The sequence below is a fragment of the Hylobates moloch genome, unplaced genomic scaffold (assembly GCF_009828535.3).
Source record: "Hylobates moloch isolate HMO894 unplaced genomic scaffold, HMol_V3 SCAFFOLD_4, whole genome shotgun sequence".
NCBI classification, from domain to species: Eukaryota; Metazoa; Chordata; class Mammalia; order Primates; family Hylobatidae; genus Hylobates; species Hylobates moloch.
The window spans coordinates 113,845,416-113,863,651 of NW_026652279.1; the positions used below are offsets into that span (position 1 = coordinate 113,845,416).

The 18,236-nt window shown below is 41.8% G+C and overlaps 1 protein-coding gene across 9 annotated transcripts in view; it reads right to left on the reverse strand.

Annotated features, from left to right (window-relative positions):
* NEK3 (NIMA related kinase 3) overlaps window positions 1-18,212 on the reverse strand; it is a 39,852-nt gene extending 21,640 nt beyond the window's left edge. The window contains exons 1-5 of one of the 9 annotated variants that reach the window (XM_032150950.2): window positions 17,269-18,205; window positions 15,428-15,518; window positions 14,278-14,347; window positions 5,336-5,479; window positions 1,880-2,053 (exon numbers count right to left, since the gene is read on the reverse strand). In XM_032150950.2, coding sequence (XP_032006841.1) covers window positions 1,880-1,996 — 117 coding nt within the window. In that variant the 5' untranslated portion in view covers window positions 1,997-2,053; window positions 5,336-5,479; window positions 14,278-14,347; window positions 15,428-15,518; window positions 17,269-18,205. Of the gene's footprint in view, window positions 1-1,879; window positions 2,054-4,653; window positions 5,059-5,100; window positions 5,246-5,335; window positions 5,480-14,277; window positions 15,519-17,268 lie in introns of those variants that run through there. The other 8 variants (XM_032150949.2, XR_009213272.1, XM_058437923.1 and 5 more) reach the window with 8 other exon arrangements.
* Window positions 18,213-18,236: the final 24 nt, after the last annotated feature.

The following is an 18,236-nucleotide window of genomic DNA, read 5'->3' on the forward strand; positions in this document are numbered from 1 at the left end:
CTTTACAATAACATAGTTTATATGACACTTTAATGCTAGATGCAGTTTTATAACACACTTTGGGTCAACTTAAGTTTGTCAAATGACAAGAGAAAATGCATGGTGATTTTTCAACTCTGGCTATATTTTCATCTTGAGCTGACCCCTTCATTGTATTTTTTTCTTTTTTCATTCCTTACACATACAGAATGTAAATAGTTTTAATATCAGCCTAAGTATCACCTGACTTAGAGAGCCAGTATACCATCAAAAATAGTGTATCTTTTGCTTGATGATTTGTGATATAGAAAAAAAGAAAAGAAATGTTTTATCCTAAAAGAAAAAAAAAAGGTGAGGGATTTCATGTTTTGACTGTCTGCATCACTTAGAGGAGTCCACTAGTCCAGATAAAAAAAGAGTATGCTGGTATATTACTGCATCAAGGATGAACAAAGATGGCAAACAAAGTAAGTTTCCAAAACCATTTATCCCTAACTTACTCTATGAGGATGAAATTCTGAATGATTTATCTTACAATCAAGAAATTGCCATTGTTAGTTGGGTGTGGTGGCTACCCTCTCCAGTGGCTGGGACTATACTACATCTATAGTATAGTCACTATACTATAGATCTACAACTAAACTATATCTGTAGTCCCAGCCACTGCGGAGGGTGAGGTGGGAAGATCGCTTGAGCCCAGGAGTTTGAGCTGCAGTGAGCTACGATTGTGCCACTATACTCCAGCCTGGGCAATAGAGCAAGACCCCATCTATAAATTTTAAAAAAGAAAGAAAAGAAATTGCCATTGATTGTGTAATAACACAAGGGTTCTCAGACCAGCAGCATCAGCACCAACTGGGAACTTGTTAAAAATGCAAATTCACAAGCCCACCTGGACCTACTCAATCGGAAGCCTGGGGGTGGAGCATAGCAATCCATGTTTTTAATAAGCCCTCCAAATGATTATGATGCTCACTCAACTTTGAAAATCACTGAACAAAGTCAAGAATACAGTGGGAAAAAAATACCTAGCACTCTGAGAACTTTATTAGAATGTATTTTTTAAAAATTGATCCAAAATATTATGACATAGTCTTCATGTAATGAATTCTTTCATAGGACAACTATGATACACAGTAATGGTCTAAAAGGAAATAAAACCTATAAACTGATCCACAGAGTAGGTTTACTGGTACCAAAGGTTAGCATTCGTTCTTCACTGTATTTTTATGATCCTTTTTCATTAATATTGCACCTGAGTTGCTTTGGCAAAGATTTCCTGCACCATTAGGTATACAAAAGTGGAAGTTATTACCAATTATTTGCTGAAATAAAATTAGCAGTAATCACCACCAAAACTTTTACTGTTTTTCTCCCATTGTTAATTACAATAGCCTAAGAACCACATACAATGTATCGAGCCCTTGTAAAGCTAACGAATAAACCAATTACATCTTTTGCATGAAGGAGAAATTCCATGTTAAAACTCAAAAACTTATTATTTATTTATTTATTTTTTGAGAAAGAGTCTTATTTTGTCACCAAGGTTGGAGTGCAGTGGCACAATCTCAGCTTACTGTAACCTCTGCCTCCCAGGTTAGGGTGATTCTCCTGCCTCTGCCTCCTGAATAGCTAGGACTACAGGTGCATGCCACCACACTTGTCTAATTTTTTTTATTATTATTTTTACTAGAGACGGGTTTTCCCCATGTTGGCCAGGCTGGCCTCAAACTCCTGACCTCAGGTTGGTCTCAAACTCCTGACCTCAGGTGATCTACCTGCCTCCGCCTCCCAAAGTGCTGGGATTACAGGTGTGAGCCACCGTGCCTGGCCAGAAACTTATTCTTTTATATAAATTGCATGTATACTTTCAAAGTGAGCTAATTTCTTTAGTAGTGACCTTGGGAAGCCTTATTTCTTTCATGGCAAACATCTGATTACTGCTTTCATGCTGAACCAAAAGAGCTCTGCCAAAGGAGCCCTCCCCAATCATTCTCAGGACCATGTAGTCATCCATGCTGGGGCATCCACACAGCTGGGCTCCACTCACGCAGTCACCATGGGCTCTCCCAAACTGTATTCAAAAGCAGAAACATTTGAGAATTAAATGTACTTTCAAAAAGCAAAAATTAATTCAAAGTAGCTCTCATAACCATGATAAGAGAAAAGCAACTTATTCCTTTTGAAGAGGATCAGTGTACGCTACCCCAAAATATGCCACTTTCATGTAAGAATTGTTTTAAGCTGAAACTAATTTGCTCTTTGCCCTCCCTTTTTTGTATAAATGCAGGGCATAAATTTTCCTATGTACAGGTAATAAATATCCATTTGTAAATGTGTCTTCCTTTCCAGTACCAGGAAGAGGAGAGCAACTCTTACCAACGGGGAAGGCACCAACTTAAGTCCACATAACAAACCTTACTGAATAACCCTTATCTTCTGTTAGCTTCCGCCATATATTTACCTTCCTACAATTTACCCAAGAAGCATTCCCCTACTTTTGTCTAGTTACTTCTCTACAATTTATCACTCTTTGTTAAAATGGCATAAGAGCCCCCTGGTTTAACCACTTCTTTACATTTATGCATAAACCTTTTTTCCTGTTAATCTATCTTTCATCAGTTTATTTTGCAGGGCCCAGCTACTGAACCTAAGAGGGTAGAGAAAAAATGTTTTTCCTCCCCTATACTACATTCAACAGGTAGACACTGAGCACCAACTCTGAGTCAGAGGTTATAATCTGAAAAATCTCTCCATAGTCCCTGCCAACGTGGACATCCCATGCAGAGATAACCATAAACCTCAACAAATGTAGGCTATTTAAGCTGAAGCCTGAAGGATGAATGAAACTTGGCTAGACAAAGAGGAGGAAAAGAGTAATCAAGGAAGAGGAAATTGCATATTTAAGAGCTAAAGAAATTACATTCAGTTCAAAAAATTGAAAGAAGAATGTAACAGGCTGCTGAAGCATTGTAACCAAGAAGGCAGTATAATCATATTTGCGTATTAGAAAAAACATTCACTCAGACTGCAGATTAAATGGACCAGTGGAGGAGGGGCAGGAAGGCCAGCTCAGAGACACAGGCCAGTTATGAGGCTCCAACAATAGAAAAGACTGGAAAATAATGAAATGGAATAGAGTGGAGGCAATGGGGTCAGAAAAAATGGGAAGGAAAGATGTAAGAACAGTTGACAGGATTTGTGGTGGCAGATTTATGGGGGGCAAGCAGAGAAGGGGGCAAGGTTGACTCCCAGGTTTCTGGCATGAACCAGATGGTTTCTGGCACTCCCTGAGAGAGGAAAGGCACAATGGTTGCGTGTGTGGTTTTTTGTTTGTGTGATTTTTCTGGAAGTGGGAGTGTTGCAGGGGTTGGGCAAAACATATTGATAGAAGACAGACATGTGTTTCATTTTGGACATGCTGAACTGGAGGTTCCTGGGAGTCAAGAGAGATGTTAAACACACAGTTGGAGTCCTTGACTTCAGTCTCCCATCTATATTTCCAGGATGAAGCAGCTAGTGGGACTGCTTAGCACATAAGAGAAAATGGATAAAACGTTCCTAACACTTCGCCTGGTACATACACGGTCCTGAATAACCGGCAGCTATTATGATTATTAAAACCTTAGAAAAGTGATGCATTCTTTTTCATTGCAAGAAAAACACTGGAATGCATTTACTTGATTTTTCAAAAAGCTTATAGTGTTTGTTTTTTGTTTTTTATTTTGAGACGGAGTTTCGCTCCTGTTGCCCAGGCTGGAGTGCAATGGTTCGATCTCGGCTCACCGCAACCTCCAACTCCCAGGTTCAAGCGATTCTCCCGCCTCAGCCTCCCGAGTAGCTGGGATTACAGGCATGTGCCACCACGCCCGGCTAATTTTGTATTTTTAGTAGAGACGGGGTTTCTCCATGTTGGTCAGGCTGGTCTCGAACTCCCGACCTCAGATGATCCGCCCGCCTCGGCCTCCCAAAGTGCTGGGATTACAGGCGTGAGCCACCGCGTCCGGCCCTAGTGTTCGTTTTTTAATCATACCACAAAGAATTATAAGGCAGAGAGAGCATGACAGGCAAAGCAAAAATCAAACTAAAACCTCTACTATAGTGACCTATAAAAATTCCAATTTGTATTCCTGCTTATCACAGAATTACCAGGAAATCCTAGAAATAATTTCTTAATATAGCCAATCAGTCATACACATTGTCTTCGAAACAATGTTTTTCCAAGATCGATGAGGTCTTTGAGTGTATATAGATGTGAAAGAAACAAGTCCTTTACCACTATTCTAACACCTGGTATTACACGGTTTAACATGGAAGCCAAGTTTCCCCACGACCTTATTCGTTTCTTCGGGGCTTTATCCTATGCAATGGAGAGTAACTGAAAATAAATTAAGAGCAACCAGACTTCTTAGCTGAAAACCACATTTGATATTTTCTGCCCACATTTGCCTGTTACTCAATATTACACCCATATGATCATTACAAGACCTGAATACACTCTGGACATGGCAAAAGTATATCGGCCCCTTCGCATGCCTGCAACAATACTTTTAAAAACCTAATAAAGTGATTTGCAAATACCCATAAGTGGGATCACCAGTGAGATACGGGCTAAGTTCAGAAAGTGCCCTGAAACCACCTTTACAGATGTATAAATAATGAGAGAAATCTAACATGACTGACTCCATCTTGCTTCTAATCTCACGGGCTAAGTTGTCGTGTTGTCGTTTTCTTATTCTAGCACAGAGGCTAGGATAACTAGGAGAGGGATTTCGTGTAAACTTCAAGACAAGGGAAACTGATCCCACCCCCTTCCTGGGAACCAACGAAGCCGCTCCGAGTTTCAGAAGCTCTTGTGATTTCTTCCCCAGCCGGTCAATTGTTTCAGTTCCCCAGCCTCCTGCCGCCAAAATACCCTTTAAAACCCTCGCCCCCGAATTCTCGGGGAGACAGGTCTGAGACTCTGTTCTGGTTTGGCCAGCCCTGCGCTTATTAACTTCTTTTTTGCTGCAACAGCGGTTCTCACTGGTTCTTTCCGGGCAGCGAGCGAGAAGAATCCGTTGGGCCCGGGGACGCCCGCGCGGCAACTGCACCGCGGGGGAGCCCAGTCGCCCCGCTCACCCGTGAGTGCCCTTTCTCCTGGAAAAGCTGCTCCGCCCTGCTGCCCCCACGGCGCCGGGCGCCCAGACCCCAAGGTGGCGAGGGACTTGCGGGTTTGCGGCGAGCGGCCCAGACCGCGGGGCGGAAGTGAGGGGCGCGGCCGCGCGCCCGGAGCGCGTCTACCTCTCACTCCCACTCGGCTCCATGCCGCGACCACGCGCCGCGCTCCTCGTTCCAGAGGCAGGGAACCACTCACCCGCTTCCCCGGCGACCCTAGTCCACTCTTTGGCCTGGCAACCGGCGGCTTCCGCGGGGCGGGCCCGGCGGGTCGTCTCTCGGGTTGCCAGTGAAGGAAGCCGCCTGGGTCTGGCGGGAGGCACTGTTTTCGGAGTAGCCGGGCCTACGAAGAGCACGTTTTAAAGCTGTTGTTCCATGTTGCAGTGGAACAGTGCTAATAATACTGAGGGAAAGTGTCCCCCACTAACTAAGTTCTGTCTGCAGGTTAAGTGAAAGCCTATGTAGATAAATTTCACGGGCACAGCACTCAGTGCTAGCTAGAACTTATTAGCTATGTGACCTTGGGCAACTGTGGAAGGCGGGATAATGCCCCGCCTCAGGATGTCCACATCCTACTCCCTGGAACCTGTGCTTTTGTTCTCTTGCTTGGCAGAGGGGGTTAAGATTGCAGATGGAATTAAGATTGCTAATCAGCGGACTTTAAAATAAGGAGATGATCTTGGAGTATGTGGTTGGGTAATTACAAAGTAATTACAAGGGTTCTCTAAAGTGGAAGGGGCCCGAAAAGGTCAGAATCAGAAAGCTATTTGAAGGTGGAGGAAGGGGCAACAGCCAAGGAATGCAGCTGGCCTCAAGAAGCTGGAAGAGGAGTAGGCACAGTGTCTCATGTTTGCAATCCCAGTGCTTCGGAAGGCAGAGGCAGAGGCAGAGGCAGGAGAGGAACACTCTAGCCCAGGAGTTCGAGATCAGCCTGAGCAACGTAGTGAGACCCTCGTCTCTACGAAAAATTAGCTAGACATAGCGACGGGCACTGTGGTCCCAGCTGCTCGGGAGACTGGGGCAGGAGGATCACTAGAGCTGGAGAGGGCTCATGATTCCACCACTGCAGTCCAGCTTTGGTGACAGAGCAAGAACCTGTCTCCAAAAAAAAAAAGGAGGAGGTGGGAGATGGAAAAGGAGAAGCTAGAAAAGGAAGAAGAAAAAAAAAACAAAAAATTGTTCCCCAGAGCTTCCAGAAGTAACAGTACAGCTGACACCTTGATTTTTTTGTTTGTTTTTTGTTTTTTGAAACAGGGTCTTGCTATGTTGCCGGGACTGGTTTTGAGCTCCTGGGCTCAAGCGATCCGCCCACCTCAGCCTCCTGAGTGGCCGGGACTACAGGAAAGCACCACCATGCATGCTGACGCCTTGATTTTAACCCAGTGAGCTGTATTTCTGAACTTCAGAACTGTAAGGTAATAAATTCGTGTCGTTTTAGCCACATAGGTTGTCACAGTTTGTTACAGAAGCCTTAGGAAACTAATACAGCAGAGTAACTAAATCCCTCTGTATAAAAGTACAGAACCTACCTTATAGGATTATTGTGAACAATATCTGGTTACACTTGTAAGCGCTGAACATGTTCATTATAACATGTGTCAACCAGAGTCAGAGAGACCGAAATCCAAGTAAAGAAGTTTATTGGCAGTCTGAGAATTGCAGTTCAAGGAACACAGATTCCGGAAGCATTTGAATTGTGTCCTGACCAGCTATTTTTGGGTAGGGTTTTTAAAGGAAGTAAGAAGTCAGTTCTCACTAGTTCATCCATAACCTTCATAACCCACTATTTTGATTGAAGATAAAGATTTATCATGACAGTTCATTGGTTTCTAGGCAAAAGTCCTTGATTCAAGGGTTTGAGAAAAGTTCAGTCCTCAGCATAAAGTCCTTTTCATAATGGCAGCAATTTTGTCTGCAACATCGGCAAGTACCTTCTGTAGTCAGGCAGTTGTAAAATGGCATTCAGGAACAAAATGGCTTTGCTCTGGCCAGCTCCAATTGCCTTCCTTCCACAATGTCAAAGTTAATGTACAACTATTCTGTAGTGTGGTGATGAGAAGGGAAATGCTACAAATCAACATTTGCAACATCTGCACTGCTTTCTTTGTACTCTATACAAAGACTAGTTTCAATTAAAAACAAACAAGGCCCTGTAATCCCAGCACTTTGGGAGGCCGAGGTAGGCGGATCACCTGCGGTCAGGAGTTCGTGACCAGCCTGGCCTACATGGTGAAACCCTGTCTCTACTAAAAATACAAAACTTAGCTGGGCGTGGTGGCTGGCGCCTGTAACCCCAACTACTCGGGAGGCTGAGGCACGAGAATCATTTGAACCTGGGAGGCGGAGGTTGCAGTGAACCAAGATCGTGCCACTGCACTCCAGCCTGGGCAACAGAGTGAAACTCCATCTTAAAAAACAAAACAAACAAACAAAAAAAACTACCCAGAATGCTGCTCTTGAGAACTCAGAATGCTGCTCTTGAGAACTGAGCAAAAGACACAGATTTCTATCAGATTAAATTTGTGATAGCATCAGGGGAGAAGATGACAGAGGTGCTTAATGCTTTTCTTTCCCACCCAATGTTGGCAGTCATGAAAGGGACTCTTTCCCTTGTTCCATCAGTGTATTAGTTTGCCAGGGCTGCTGTAACAAAGTCCCACAAGCTGAATGAATGGTTTAATCAAATTTATTGTCTCATACTTCTGGAGGCTAGAGGTCCAAAATAAAGGTGTTGACAGTGTTGGTTTCTTCTGAGGGCTGGAAGGAAAAGATCTGTTCCAGGCTTCTGTACTTCACTTGTAGATGGCCTTCTTCTCCCTCACATTGCCTTTCCTTTATGTGTGCTGTCTCTGAGTCTAAATTTCCCCTCGTATAAGGACACCAGTCATATCAGATTGAGGGACCACCCTACCCCAGTGTGGCCTCATCTTAACTAATTCCATCTGCAACAACCCTATTTCCAAATAAGATCACATTCTGAGGTACTGCACATTAGGACTCCAGCGTATACCTCTGGATGCAACCTCTGCCTCCGGGATGCAATTCAACCTGTAACTCAGTAAGAATAGACTGGTGAGGGTGGGGGAAAGGGGATGGTGAGAAAAGGTCTGGCCCCCTTTTTATGCAGCTGTTGCCAAGCTGTGGATACCCAGCCAGGAGAACTTCTGGATATATCCAGAAATATTTCTGGCAGCAACCAGAAATAATAAAACACCACTTCTCCTGAGATGACTGGGAGTTTTCATTCTGTATTAACTGCTTTGTAGTCTACAGTTATATAGACTTTCTTATACTTTTTAACTTCGGTTTGGTTTAAGAGCCACAAGATGACTCACTGAATATATTTCCAGGCATTAAAATAGATGATCTCTGACCCTCACCAGGATTGTTATGTTTGGTTTTTGTTTTGTCAAAGGAAAAATAAAAAAGTTGAGTAGAGAAAGACCTAGAACAAAAAGCAATTGTTCCTTCCTTTTATCTCCCCAGCCTCAGTCCCACTTCCAAAGGGCAACCACTTTGACCTTTGTGGTTTTAAATTCTCCTGATGATCTTCAACTGTATGAATAGGAGTAAGCTGCTATTTTGTGACATTACTGACTTTTGCAAGGACTGATAGAAAGTCAGCTTAATTCACCCCCCTAAGGTGCACATGGTAGTTAACACTACAATTTAGTCCTATTGTTCACTTTAGTAACTTGAACTCTTATTTCCCTTGAACTCCCCACCTCTGCTTCTACCTCCAAATTTCTTATTTTATATTTTAGAAATGAGGCCTCCCTCTGTTGCCCAGGCTGGAGTACCTCTGGTGCAATCATAGCTCATTGCAGCCTCGAACCTCTGTACCTCCAAACTTTTCAAAGCTGTACTCTCTTAGATTTCCACGACTGATGACATTTATATTCCCTTCTGTAACTAAGCCTTTTTTTTTTTTTTTTTTTTTTGAGATGGAGTCTCGCTCTGTCGCCAGGCTGGAATGCAGTGGCGCCATCTCCGCTCACTGCAACCTCTGCCTCCGGGGTGCAAGCGATTCTCCTGCCTTAGCCTCCCACGTAGCTGGTACTACAGGCACGCACCACCATGCCCAGATAATTTTTGTATTTTTAATAGAGATGGGGTTTCACCATGTTGGCCAGGATGGTCTCGATCTCCACCTGCCTCAGCCTCCCAAAGTGCTGGGATTACAGGCGTAAGCCACCATGCCCGGCCTAAATCTTCTATAAGTTGGTTCTAATAGACAATAACCAATAAGCAGCATTAACATTATGAAAATGTTGGTCCACAGCAGAGCTAAGTAGTATGCTGGGCCTGATTTTCCTCTGTGTAATCACAATGTCTCAACCCTGTGCTGCTCAGTTTCTCAAAATCATGGTTACTTTGTTGTTGTTGCTTTGCCTAGTACTTTTTTGTTGTTGAAAGAAACCTGTGCCATCTTACCCATTCTATTTTCTTGGAATATTTTTTTAAAGCCCATTGATGACTCAGTTTAATTCATATTTGTATTATGATTTTCTTGTAGAGTCTTTTAGGAAATATAATTTCTAGGTGCTTTTCTTATTTTCATTTTCTTTGCCTTAAGTATATCTTCAAGTTCTTCCAACTGTATGTTCCATGAAATAACTTTGTTTCCTGGATCCCCCATTCTTGCTCAAATATGAACTGGTGGCTTAGTCACCCACAAAACTGACATTCTGGGTCACATCTGCAGCTTCCTGAATCCCATGGCTTCCTCAGGATACTCTGCTCTTTTACTGATGGAGTGCATGCTCTAATAACTCAAGAAAAGGTGTCTGGCAGGTAAGCTTTCTGAGTCTTTGCATGTGTAACAATGTCTTTATATTGCCCTCGCAAGTAATTTGACTGGATAGAGGCGTCTCAAGTTGAAAATCATTTTCCCCCTGAACTTTCAAGCTATTATTCCATTTTTAGTGCAGCTGATGATCAATCTAATGCCAGCATGCCTTTTGTTTCTTATAGAAGTTTGTGTTCCCGTTTCTGGAAAGCTTTTGAATAGCTAGTCATTTATTGAACACATTTTATTGAGCTCCTATTCTATGGCAGCCACAAGGGCTAGGACCTAGGAACACAATGGTGAAGATTAGATTATTTCTAATGAAATTTCCCACATATCCACCAAAGACAATGCTTGAGGCATCTTCCTTTTTCTCAGAGGCAGAGACCAAGTTAGCTGAACTTTGAAATACAGAGATTTTATTTTTTAAATTTATTTTTTGAGACAGTCTTGCTCTGTCACCCAGGCTGGAGTGCAGTAGCACAATCTTGGCTCACTGCAACCTCCGCCTCCCAGGTTCAAGCAATTCTCCTGCTTCAACCTCCCAAGTAGCTGAGATTACAGGAGCCAGCCACCAAGCCTGGCTGGTTTTTGTATTTTTAGTAGAGGCTGGGTTTCACCATGTTGGCCAGGCTGGTCTCAAACTCCTGACCTCCGGTGATCTGCCTGCCTCGGCCTCCCAAAGTGCCAGGATTACAAGCGTGAGCCACTGTGCCCAGCCCAGAGATTTTATTCTTAGAGCTCCAGAAAAGTGGGCTAGGTAGATAGTGAACATGTTAGATGCTGGTGTTAGCTTACTGCGATATTAATTTAGATGTGTGATTATAATAGAGAAGAACATAATTTAACAGAAAATCTTTCTGTTCTTAGTGTTTTCCTCTACTTTCCACTTTTCCCTTATCTGTTTTGGTCTGACACTGTAGGGTACATCACTGTGAAATCAAAAACAAGCAAGCATGTACCCTTTGTCCTCAAAGGTTGGCATGCAGGCCTGTGAACTTGGAAAGAGAACAAAGCTTTCTAGTATGATAAACAAAGAAAATGAAGATTAAAAAGTCTGGTTTCCTCTTCCTGGCATCAGCAAATACCAGCTGTCAGAGAGCTCTGAGTAATCTACCCCTCCTATTCCTAAAAGGTAATTAATATTAAAACATTGCCAAAAGGAGGTATATTTAGATTTTCAATTAAAATAACACAAATGAAGTAGCAATGCAACAAATATGAGAGAAAAATTTTAAATTGTAGTATTTGTATTTGTGATGTTTTTCCCATCTAATTCCACTCTCTCCAGTGGTCCCTGAAACATCACCAGCAGGCTGACATCCTGATAAACTCTAAAAGGAAGGAAAACATAATCTAAAAGGCAGGGTGGGTGTGGCAGTTAGAGGTCACCACGAAAAAGAAGTGCAGCTACTCAAGGGATACAGATAAGTCATTAGGGTCAAGGGTTGAAGGGAAGTACATGAGATTGTAGACTGCCCATATGATGACTAATGACAGACTTCTAGTAAAGGAATAAAACCTTTAGGTTCTTTGTTTAGCCCTTACTGCCAAACAAAGCAAGTTGCAAGACCAGTCCTAACATTTCATCAAGCAGCAGGAAGCTTCCTTCCATTGGGAAAAGCTAATAGAGGTGTCTCTTCATACCTTCTTATTACAAAAAAAAAAAAAGGGCCAGCTTTCTACTGATGTTTCTGCTATTAGGGAAGATTTGTAGGCCGGGTGTGGTGGCTCACACCTGTAATCCCAGCACTTTGGGAAGCCAAGGCAGGCAGATCACTTGGGGTCAGGAGTTCAAGACCAGCCTGGCCAACATGGCAAAACTCCATCTCTACTAAAAATACAAAAATTAGTCAGATGTGGTGGCGGGTGCCTGTAATTCCAGCTACTCAGGAGGCTGAGGCACGAGAATTGCTTGAACCTGGAAGGCAGAGGTTGCAGTGAGCCAAGATTGTGCCACTGCACTCCAGCTTGAGTGACAGCGTGAGACCCTGTCTCAAAAAAAAAAAAAAAAAAAAAAAGACTTGTAAAGTTTGTGATGGCAGAGTGGAAAAAGCATGATATTTAGAATAATGTATCCATGCATGTCCTAGCAAACCCTGTTACTATCCCTGAACCTCAAATGTCTTGTCTGTGGCCAGACACGGTGGGGCACGCTTGTAATCCCGGTATTTTGGGAGGCCGAGGTGGGCGGATCACAAGGTCAGGATTTCGAGACCAGCCTGGCCAACACAGTGAAACCCTGTCTCTTCTAAAAATACAAAAATTAGCAGGGCATGATGGTGGGCGCATGTAATCCCAGCTACTTGGGAGGCTGAGGCAGGAGAATCACTTGAACCCGGGAGGCAGAGGTTGCAGTGAGCCAAGATCCTGCCACCGCACTCCAGCATGGACAACAGAGCTAGACTCCCTTGCACGGGAAAAAAAAAAAAAAAGTCTGTCAAGTGTAGAAGACTGAAAATGCAAACAAAAGCGATTCTAAATTTCTACAAAGGCTTATTTCCTCTATTTCCTTCTTTAACTCATGCTTCTAATTTAAAAAGCTTCGCCGGGCACTGTAGCTGACGCCTGTAATCCCTACACTTTGGGAGGCCAAGGTGGGTGGGTCACGAGGTCAGGAGCTCGAGACCATCCTGGCCAATATGGTCACTAATCCTGCCTGGTGATCCCCAAGTTCTGGTTTCCTCAAGGGCTGCCCCATGGGCCTTAATAAAAATTTTAAATATACTCTCACACACACACTATATTCTAGAGAAGAACTATTGTATCAAAATCCTAGATTTGAATAACTTATTTTAAATAATCAGTAACTAAAACCAAGCAATCCATCACACAAAGAGGGGAAAAGGTAATATTCTGAGTTTTAAATTTTTTACCCTCTCTGATAAAAATAGAAGGCTAAAAGTTTAAATTTTTCCTGGATTTAAATTTAAAGATAAATTTGTTTTTCAGTGAAATATCCTCAATAGCAGTTTTATCAAAGAGGCATTCTTCTGAAGGCCACCTCTGAAATAATTAGAGGATAAATGTCAATGGCATGATATGAAGATATTACTTGGCCAGGCGCGGTGGCTCACACCTGTAATCCCAGCACTTTGGGAGGCCAAGGCGGGTGGATCACGAGGTCAAGAGTTTGAGACAAGCCTGGCCAACATGGTGAAACCCCATCTCTAGTAAAGATACAAAAAATTAGCCAGGTGTGGTAGCGTGCACCTGTAATCGTAGCTACTCAGGAGGCTGAGGAAGGAGAATCACTTTAACCCGGGAGGTGGAAGTTGCAGTGAGCCGAGATCACACCATTGCACTCCAGCCTGGGCAACAGGGTAAGACTCCACCTCAAAAAATAAAAAATAAAAAGAAAAGAAAGATATTATTCAAGAAAAGAACTTAGGAGCCAGGTGCAGTGGCTCATGTCTGTTATGCCAGTACTTTGGGAGGCCAAGGCAGTAGGATCACTTGAGGCCGGGAGTTCAGAGACCAGTCTGGGCAATGTAGCAAGACCTCGTCTCTACAAAAAAAGTGTTTAACAAATTAGCTCAGTATGGTGGCACATGCCTATAGTCCCACCTACTCAGGAGGCAGAGGCAGAAGGATGGCCTGAGCCCTGGAATTCAAGGCTACAGTGAACTAAGATGGTGCCATTGCACTCAAGGATGGGTGACAGAGCAAGACTCTGTGCCGCCAGCCCCCAAAAAAAGAAAAAAAGAAAGGCATTTAGGCAGTTCTAAATAAAAACATCTTAGTATTTTCTATTGTTGAAAGAAAAAAATTATTTTAAGTATATGTTAGTAAGCCAAGAGACTTTCTAAAATACTGTTAACATCTAGTATAATTTCCAGTAAAATTCAATTTTAGAACTTGCTTCAGAAGGAATTTCACTTTAATTGTACATACTTGCTTATTCCAAAATATAATTATACAAAGGAATTAAAGAAGTTTCTTACTTAAAGAATAAAGTTACACTTAGAAACAAGATGGGATATAAAGCACACAGATATAGAGCTTTCATAGCATTAAATGCGGCCTATTCAGCTTGGTTGAAGAATAGGATGTTCTCTAGTCAGTTAAATACAGTAAATTCCAAATGATAAACAAAAAAGAATGTGACATCCTTCAGTTTCATCTATACCTTGCAGTTATTTCAATCATCACTATTTTAAAATATGTTAAGTATAGATCTTCTATCACGTACTATGGCTATAATTTTGTATTTAAAATTGAATCATATCTCTGCTATAAAATGTATAAATATAGAATTTTACTACTTATAAAGCTTACAATGAACTCATTCAACAAATTAAACATCTACTATTTACAGTCCATGCTCAACAAAAAGAGTAGCTATTGAATACCCTTTTCTCAGCATAGCAGTGGAATTATTTGGATTGAGTTCACAAGACTTCTTTGTGTCGGCAACAGCAACTACGTAGAAACAGATGGGTTTTTCGTCAGTTATTTACAGATCCTAGCAAATACACAAAGAATATGAATCAGTTTTAGATTTCTAAGTTTTCGAGTTGGTAGAAACACCAAATGGTTTTAAATTAGGAAAAGCTAATCCAAGACAGAATTCAAATAAATAATATTCTTGTACCTTCCTTTTGGCTTAACATTTAGCTTCATTCTTAAAGCTCTTCAGTCAATGAATAAAGCTGTGTCACAAAATTCATCTCCTTTTCTCATTAGCATAATCTATGTAATTTGGCTGGGTGCAGTGGCTCACGCCTGTAATCCCAGCATTTTGGGAGGCTGAGGAGGGTGGATCACCTGTGGTAAAGAGTTTGAGACCAGCCTGGCCAACATGGTGAAACCCCGTCTCTGCTAAAAATTCAAAATTAGCCAGGCATGGTGGCACGTGCCTGTGGTCCCGGCTACCTGGGAGGCTGAGGCAGGAGAATCGCTTGAACCTGGGAGGCGAAGGCTGCAGTGAGCTGAGATCAAGCCACTGCACTCGAGCCTAGGCAACAAGAGCGAAACTCCGTCTAAAAAAGAAAAGATATTCAGTTTTTCCCTATCCAGAGTCTTCATCAGAATAACTTTTTAAAGTTATACAATACAGATAGGATCTTGCTAGGTTGTCCAGGCTGGACTTGAACTCTTGGGCTCATGTGATCCTCCAGCTTTGGTCTCCCAAAGTACTGGGATTACAGGCATGAGCCACCATGCCTGGCCACATTCATTTTTATAAAAAATACAAAGAAGGGCATTTCATTTTAATACTCTGTCAAATAGTAAATGTGATACTATTCTTTATCAGCCTACCCAATAACGATGAATGAAATCTATATACATTCTCCACCCACTGAAGGAAAATGAGACATCCATAAAATTTAAATAGGTGTTGCTCACCATGTCTGTCACACTTAAGATACTTTACCTTGTATGAAAGACCAATTTAAAAATCCTCAAAGACAACCTTTATTTTAGTTGACTAATTTGTCATGGGTAAAATGTATAAGTAACTTATTAAAAAGGGACAATATACTTTGGAAGAAAAATTACCACAGTAACTCCCAAGAAGAATGTGACAATAAGCTCTTTGACAATAATATTGTGCATCATCTGGTTTCTGTTCCAAAGCCTTAGTCAGCTCCTACAAAAACAAACATGTTGAGTGTCAGTAAAAGTTTGTAAAAAGCCATCAAATTCTAATTAAAACATAATTTTTAATCAAATAACTTATTACCAGAAACCATTTGGAGGAAAGATAACAGGGATGTAATCTTGGAGTTTTTCCTCATAAGAAAATTTCCCCTTCTCCTGCCCCTCCTCCCAAAAGTAGACAATCTAACACAGTATCTCTGTACTGTAAAGCATTTAGTTCCTGGCCTATAGAACTCAATAAATGGTCATTATTATCATCTCACATATTCCGAAGAGTTTAACTGATATACATTGACCATTACCGATTTTCTCCTTCTAATTTGGAGAAGATTCAAACTCCATATAGAATTTGAGACTCCTAGAAAATGTGAAGCTGTCCAATAAAAAAAGACTAAAAGTTAAATCTAGAGCTCAGGGAGGTTAAGACAATCAATACATACACCATCAAGCTTACCTGGCCCTCTCTTACCCTCTATCAATAGCACACAACTCTAATAAAATGCAATTAAACATTCTGTTCAAAGCCCAGATACAATCTCATAGATGGCTATAGCAACTGATCAAGAGTTAACATTAGAGAGATTAAGACTTTTTTACCCTGTGCAGTCACAACATAATAGGTGTGGTAGCTGGAAAAATAATGATGTAAGAAATTACACAACTAGGGAGATCAAGGGCAAGTACAGGAACACTTTTATTTTCTGCCAACTGCCTACAAACTCTAGGGATTTGGTAGTTTTCTTAAATGGTAAAATTATTTCAATAGCCACACGTGTCACTGACTTAGCTTTAACCTAGTTTAATTCTCACAAAGCAATGAATACAGATACCCCTCAACTCACATGGGGTTACAGTCAATCAACAGAAAGTGTGGCTCGAACTAAGAGAGCAAAGAAGCTGTAAGATGCTACTTCGGGGGCCTCACTTTGTACCTTGCAGGCTGTTACGAGGAATTTGGACCTTAGGTGTGATGGAAAGCCATGGAAAGTTCATTGTTAGTAGGAGAGAGACATGATCCAATTTACTTTTTAAAAATGTCATTCTCGTTGCTGTACGGTGAATACATTATAACAAATCAGCACTAGAAAGAGAGACTTCTTAGGAAACTAGTACATTAAATCTAGGCTAGAAAAGGCTGTTAGCCACAGAGGTGATGAAGGGAAATACAAGGAGCTGGAATATATTAGAACCAGCATTAGACTTGCTAATGGGTGAACATGTGGGATAAGACAAACTGAAGATCACTCCATGGTTTGGGGCTTACTTAGATCTCTACCTGGCATGCAGTAAGCACTCAATGGATGATTTTTCTCCTTGCAGACTTTTTTCAACCTTTTCCCCAATCTCTACTTTGACTGCATCTCCTTTGCCACAAAATATAAAAATATTTGCCTCTCTAGTCTTAACCTTCTCAAAGCCACTAGTAACCCCTTATCAAATCCAACTGATTCCTATCTGACTTGATCTCTCTGTGGCCCCTGACAATAATAACCAGGACTTTCAGCTTAGCATTCTGTTGCCTCTTAAAAACTAATGTTTTCTGGGCTGGACGCAGTGGCTCACGCCTATAATCCCAGCATTTTGGGAGGCCGAGGCAGGTGGATTACCTGAGGTCAGGAGTTCGAGACTAGCCTGGCCAACATGGTGAAACTGTCTCTACTAAAAATACAAAAATTAATCGGACATGGTGGTGGGGTGGAACCAAAGAATTTACATCAGCTGGGTGCAATGGCTCACACCTGTAATCCCAGCACTTTGGGAGGCCAAGAAGGGGTGGATCCCTTGAGCCCAGGAGTTGGAGACCAGACTGGGCAACATGGCGAAAACCTACAAAAAAAATAGAAAAACCAATTAGCCAGGCATGGGGCAGGCCTGTGGTCCCAGCAACTCGGGAGGGTGAGGTGAGAGGACTGCTTGGGCCCTGGGAGGTGGTGGTTGCAGTGAGCCATGATTGTGCCACTACACTCCAGACTGGGTGACAGTGCAAGACATTATCCCAAAAAAAAAAGAGTAACATTAACTCTGAAATAGTTGGCCTAGGAACCCAGTTTGATGGAGGAATCTGAATGCTAAGCTAAGGATTTTGGAGTTTACCCTACAGGTAGCAAGAAAGGCATTAAGGGTTTCCATATATGAACATTACATATTCCCAAGGGATATTTTTACTTATTTTTTTGAGACAGAGTCAAAGAGAGAGAACAGAAAAAACAAGAAAAAAATACAGGAAGGCCACTATACAACTGTTAACAATTCAGGAGCTGGCAAGCAAAGACACACTCAGAGCGCTTCTCTTTGCTTCCTTGCCCTCTGAACTGTTCAATAAATAGTGAAGAACACAAAGCTAACTGCAGTATTTGTTTCAGACCTGCTGCTGCTCTCCAATTTAAAAGCAATACAGGAACATTAAATCTGTCACAGCTGAAATTGGTAAAGGTAGACCTCTACAGGTGCTTCTTGACTTACAATGGGTTTATTGGGAGGGGAAGATATTATAAGTCAAAATGTCTTTAATACACCTAACCTACGGAACATCAGAGCTTAGACTAGCCTACCTTAAACGTATTCAGAACACTTACATTAACCTACATTTGGGCAAAATCATCTAACACAAATTCTTTTTTATTATAAAGGGTTGAACAGCTCATGAAATTTATGGGAGCAATGTCCTAAACAGGAAAAACAGGATAGTTGTATGCGGACTCAAAGT